The sequence below is a fragment of the Malania oleifera genome, chromosome 6 (assembly GCF_029873635.1).
Source record: "Malania oleifera isolate guangnan ecotype guangnan chromosome 6, ASM2987363v1, whole genome shotgun sequence".
Lineage (NCBI taxonomy): Eukaryota > Viridiplantae > Streptophyta > Magnoliopsida > Santalales > Ximeniaceae > Malania > Malania oleifera.
Window position 1 is genome coordinate 15,818,935 of NC_080422.1, and position 5,705 is coordinate 15,824,639.

Consider the following 5,705-nt stretch of genomic DNA (forward strand, 5'->3'; position numbering starts at 1 on the left):
GATGAGAGAAGAGGAAAGATAGAAATGAGATATTTTGTAGAATGATGGTTTTAAATCATCTTATAATCCCTTCTGAAATAGTAAAGTTTTTTATTCCATTCGTCCGTGGAGTAGGCATTATCGAATCACGTAAAATTTCTATGGCATCTCTATTTATTTCCTGTATCTTATAACAATAAGTAAATTCTACAATGTCATACGTATAATTATTAATTTTTTTTTAATGAACTTGGCATCCTAGAGAAATTATATAGGAGACTTTTCCTCAACCTGTCTGTGCCCATTTCTTTAATGCTAGATAATGTGACAGGTGGATGGTCACGGCATCCCATTGGGCAGGCAGCGTCATCTTCTCGTCTGACTCAGGCGTGGGACCAGTTTGCAAGATGCCAGTCCACTACAACAATCCTACTGATTCCAAGCAGCCTGTGGGGTCAAAGTCAAACCACCATTATACGTGAAAGACGCGGTGCATACAATGCATAGAGATCATCACCACCGTCCGCTCTGCCATCTCCTGGAAAATCAACGGCTTGACACGCTGCCTGTGACATCAACTCATATCACAATTTGTCTTCGGTTCTAAGGTACACAGCCTGCCCGCCGGTGCTGAAACGCGGAAATCATTATACTCCAGTTTGGTTTCCGGGAAAATGTTAAATGGATTTTTCTTAGAGGCTAAGCATTCTTCTTTGTTTTAAAGGGGGAGGGGGGTCCTGCCAAGTGATAGAAAAGCGCCATTAATAAAATTATACAGAGTCTTGTCTCCTTCTTCCTGCGAATTGCAGTACTGAAAATGGTTGGTTCATTTCTCACTTGTTTGTCTCTTTTCTCTTTGCTTTTAATTCACGATTGTATAATTTCTCGGAAAATATTTCTATCCAACCAAACAGAACTGTAGTGTTTGAACGATTTTACCTGTTTTTACTTTCCTGTGTTCTAATTTTACAGTTTTACCTCCACCCCTTCCCCCCCCCCCCCCCCCCTCCCCCCAAAAAAAAAACCTTTTATTGTGAATTTGAACAATTCTTTTCACTGTGTTAAAATTTTGATTTAGTGCTACACTTTAGAATCACTTGCTATCTACATTCATTTAAGTACTAACAAATATTTTTATTTTTTTATAAATTTCACAGTCTCTCACCCTTAAAATTCAGGTACATGTCATTCTTTCTTTCTCTCTCACCCTTTTTTTTTTTTTTTACTTTCTTTTTTCTTTTCTGGCAATGTGCATGTTCCATCATCTACGTAAGACCAATCTAAAAATATTTCACTAATCTGGCGACAATTTCTGGAGCAGAAAGAACTTACCCACCCATCAGCAAGAGTGAAATCTCTGGATGTGCATCCATCAGAGCCATGGTAATAATAGCTCATCACCCATTTTTCTTATTTCAATATTTCGTTTTCTCACCTTTAGTTTTGTTCTATTAATTTTTCTTATGTCGTAATTTGTATCGTGGCTCTTCCTGCAGGATTCTAGCAAGTCTGCACTCAGGAAATATATTCATCTGGAATTACCAGTCACAGGTATATATGCAAAATTTACTATGCTATTGGCCAATATTTATTAATTCTAATGCCTCTTAATTATTAGAAGATGGCTTTGTGTATCCATGTATGTATATAGAATATAGAACTCTTCTATATTTTCTTTTGTTACTCAAGCCTAACTTCAGTCTCATTGCTGCTACTCTCAGGCCATGGTGAACTCTCTTGAGGTTGCTCAGCGACCTGGTAAGCAATGCATATTTGTGACATTATGCATCATTTCCATGTTTCCCTACTCGAATCGAAATAAATTATCTTGGACTTCCCGCTTCTTAATTCTATAACATCAATGATTTGTTTTCACGTGCATGTGTGTATGTATCCACGGCGCAGTTCGGTCAGCGAAATTCATAACGAGCCAACAGTGGATTGTCACGGGAGCCGATGACGGGCGAATTAGAATATACAATTACAACACCATGGACAAGGTTAAAGAATTCGAAGCGCATACAGATTTCATTAGGTGCATGGTTGTCCACCCTACCCTTTCATACCTTCTGTCATCGTCCGATGACAAACTCATCAAGCTCTGGGATTGGGAGAAGGATTGGGCGTGCACTCAAGTCTTCGAGGGACATCACCATTACGTGATGCAAGTGGCGTTCGATCCAAAAGACACCGAAACCTTTGCAAGTGCGTCGCTCGATGGCACAGTTAAGGTATATATTACCTTGCTACTTCTTGTGGTGTTTGTTACTTGTCAAGTGCATACATTTTTCGTTATCTTTGTATAGAGATGACAACAACCATTCATGGTCTTGATGTCTTCTTATTCTTAATTAGCTATGGAAGCTTAGCTCTCCCACCCTAAGTGGCACATTGGAAGGCCATTCCAAAGGCGTCAACTGCGTTGAGTTCTTCACGGATGAGGGTAAACCATGTCTGATAAGTGGTTCGGATGATTATACTGCTAAGGTGTGGGATTGTGAAACTAAAATTTGTGTCAAGACACTGGAAGGACACACAAACAATGTGACTGCTGTTTGTGTTCATCCCGAACTTCCCATACTAATAACAACATCTGAGGATGAAACGGTTCGCGTGTGGCACGCGACCACTTACGAGTAAGTACATTTCATGGTATAAAACTTCTTAAAACAGAGTTCACATGACAGAGAATTCTGCCATATCTTTTCTGCCATATATATGCCTAAGCAGAAAATGAAAAATGTTTTCCATATTTAAATGGGCCTTAAAACTTTTCATGCTGGTTCCCAATTTTCAAATCTCTGGTTTTCGCGAACTTGCAGGCTTGTCAACACATTGAGCTATGGTCTGCGTAGAGCCTGGGCTATTGGGTGCATTAAAGATTCACATCGGTGAGTTTCGATCTCAAACATCTTTTTCTTATCTCATTTCTCTTGCGAATTGATTCATACATGAAGGGGTTAACTGATCTGTTTGATATTTATTGCTGAAAATATTGAGCATACATTTTTTTTCCATGATTAATATTATTATATACAGGGTTGTTCTTGGGTATGATGAAGGAACCATTGTGATAAAAGTAAAGGCTGATCTGTGAAGCTCCAAGCTGGGATGGAAAACTAGAATGAAGTAATGAAATAAATTCGCCGATGTTGGTTCCTACTACTGCCCTCCTCTGAATGCTCTCTGCAAAAGGGGAGGAAGACTAGAAGAGATAAATATGGTTCGGTGAATGAGAAGATTATTATCAGCCTATATATTTTACTGCTTTGGTTTTCCTTCAAGCTAGGTCTTTATGTATATGTTTTATGGTGTGTTCTGCAGCTGCTTCCCCTATGGAATGTTGAGTATTGAATATTTAAGTTTGTTTAACAATTATTTAGATTAGACATCTGAATATGAATCCTTTTAAAATGTTAGTTCTTATATATTATGTGTTCATTAGATTTTTCAAAAAAATAAAATAAAATGAAAGTAAAAACAAAAAATTGAAATATTGTAAAAATATACTATACAATCCATTCTAAACAAAATATGAAACTTTACAATATTCAAAAAAATTTTCATTACTTAAAAATTTTGCATCACCAACCAACTAAAATATATTCAATTAATATTCCTGATCCGAAATCAATATTTATTCCATCCTCTCCGGCCACCGCACAGCCCTTCCCATTTTCTGTAGCGAGCAGTGGCTATGGCTACCACTCTCCTCCAGCAGACTACCATCCTTCCCACCCTCTAGCATTAACACGTGTCAATTCCAAATGGCACCAGGCTCTAGATAATTGTTAATTAGTACCGGTTTACGCTTGATTTAAAATCAATGAGCTAAAATGGACTCAACAATGGTGCAATGAGGAAAATTGTGACTCAAAAAGGGTTTCTCGAAAATTGGCCCACTGGTAGATATTCTAATACCGTTCAACTTGTTATCATTCTCATCGAAAGGAGAATGCAAAACTTGTTTTGTCAATTTCAAGATCAAATGCAGTTAATTCAGGCTCCAACAGGCAGAAGCTGCTTCAAGTACTACCTTGATTTTTATGAACATATTTCGCAGCACGTGCATGGACATGAATGTTAAATAAGAAAATAAAATTCCTCGAACTTTTTAAAATGATTTATATACATAAACACAAAATAGTTATAACCGAGCTTGAGCTTTGGCTAGGTGATTCATGTCCTGGACTCCCCTATAGGGAGGATTCTGTTATGAAAAACCGCAACAAGACCCACAAACAAAAGAAAAACGAGAAATAAAATAAAAAACACGACATACAAAATACAAAATTTACAAGGTTCAACAATTTGTGTATATCCTTGGAATAGATTAGGTCACTAATTCAATTGTTCAACAATAAGTACAAGTAGAATGCACTAACCCCTTTTCCTCACTCTTCTTGTGTTCAATAAATTTTTTTTTTTAAACTAAGAATGATACGTTTTATATGAAAATGTAGGGCAACCTTCATACAAAATTACATAAGTATCCCTCTTAACAAAAATATTTTGTTTTGGGAATCGAAGGCTGCTAATTTCTGCTCGCTAATCGACTAGCAAGACCACCACCCGAGGGGGTGACCTCCTCTAACTTTCCCCACACAAACAAAATTTACACTCGAAATATTGTTCATGTAATATTCCATGTTCTAGAAATTAGGCTCCACATACAACATATTCGTCCCCCTTTTATGAAATGAGGGGAACTTTTAGGGGTTTGGGGGTAGGAGAGGGGGTTTGGGAGGTTTATAGTTGTGATATATTGTTGTGTTATCCCACATCAATTGTGGAAGAGGCTAGTGGTCAGTTATTAAGTGTGAGGGAAAGTTTTACCCCTTGAGCTAACTTTTGGGATTGAGAAGACCCTAGACCACCCAACACTGGTACTAGAGTCTAATTCACCAACATTCTCCCTAGTGTACCATATCAGGGGAGACCTTAATGGTTGCCTTGCCGAGAGAGACCCCGATGTGTAAAGGGGAGATTGTTGAGTTATCCCACATCGGTTGTGGAAGAGGCTGGTGGTCAGTTATTAAGTGTGAGGGAAAGTCTCACCCCATGAGCTAGCTTTTGGAGTTAAGAAGGCCCTAAACTACCCATCACTGGTATTAGAGCCTAGTTCACCAACATTCCCCCTAATTTGCCATGCAGGGGGAGACCCCGATGCCTTGTCGGAAGAGATCCCGATGTGTGAGGGAGAGATTGTTGGGTTATCCTACATCGGTTATTGAAGGGGTTGGTGGTCAGTTATTAAGTGTGAGGGGAAGTCTCACTCCTTGAGCTAACTTTTGGGGTTAAGAAGGTCCTAGACCACCCAACAATGGTATTAGAGTAAGGTTCGATCGAGTGCCCTTAAGTGGTTATTATTCTATTAAATATCTTGTGTTGAATTATGGAGGCTAATCTAAGTAGAATGGTGTCTTTGAATGGTTCAAATTATCATATATGGAAAGGAAAAATGGAAGACCTACTTTATGTGAAACAATTTAATTTACCTGTGTTTGCTTTTGAGAAGCCAGAAAATAAATCTGATGAAGAATGGACTTTGTTGCATAAACAAGTTTGTGGATATCTTAGGCAGGGTAGATGATAATGTTTTGATTCATATTGATAGTGAGACACACGCACGCATACTTTGGCAAAAATTTGAGGCATTGTATGCTCGTAAGACCAGAAATAATAAATTGTTTCTGATGAAGCAGCTGATGTATTTGAGATACCAA

At 38.1% G+C, this 5,705-nt stretch overlaps 1 protein-coding gene across 3 annotated transcripts; it reads left to right on the forward strand.

Moving 5' to 3' along the window:
• Positions 1–341: 341 nt before the first annotated feature.
• LOC131157804 (coatomer subunit beta'-2-like) lies at positions 342–3,405 on the forward strand. 3 transcript variants are annotated; one of them, XM_058112196.1, is made up of 9 exons: positions 342–799; positions 1,137–1,157; positions 1,301–1,362; positions 1,476–1,530; positions 1,701–1,737; positions 1,885–2,210; positions 2,335–2,615; positions 2,802–2,870; positions 3,019–3,405. In XM_058112196.1, the coding sequence occupies exons 1-9, from the start codon at positions 797–799 to the stop codon at positions 3,074–3,076; spliced, it is 912 nt and encodes a 303-aa protein (XP_057968179.1). In that variant the 5' UTR covers positions 342–796; the 3' UTR covers positions 3,077–3,405. The 3 variants fall into 3 exon arrangements, with proteins under 3 accessions (XP_057968179.1, XP_057968181.1, XP_057968180.1); XM_058112198.1 differs by lacking the exon at positions 1,137–1,157 and having other exon boundaries at positions 377–587; positions 704–822; positions 1,298–1,362; XM_058112197.1 differs by lacking the exon at positions 1,137–1,157 and having other exon boundaries at positions 632–822; positions 1,298–1,362.
• The last annotated feature ends 2,300 nt before the right edge of the window (positions 3,406–5,705 follow it).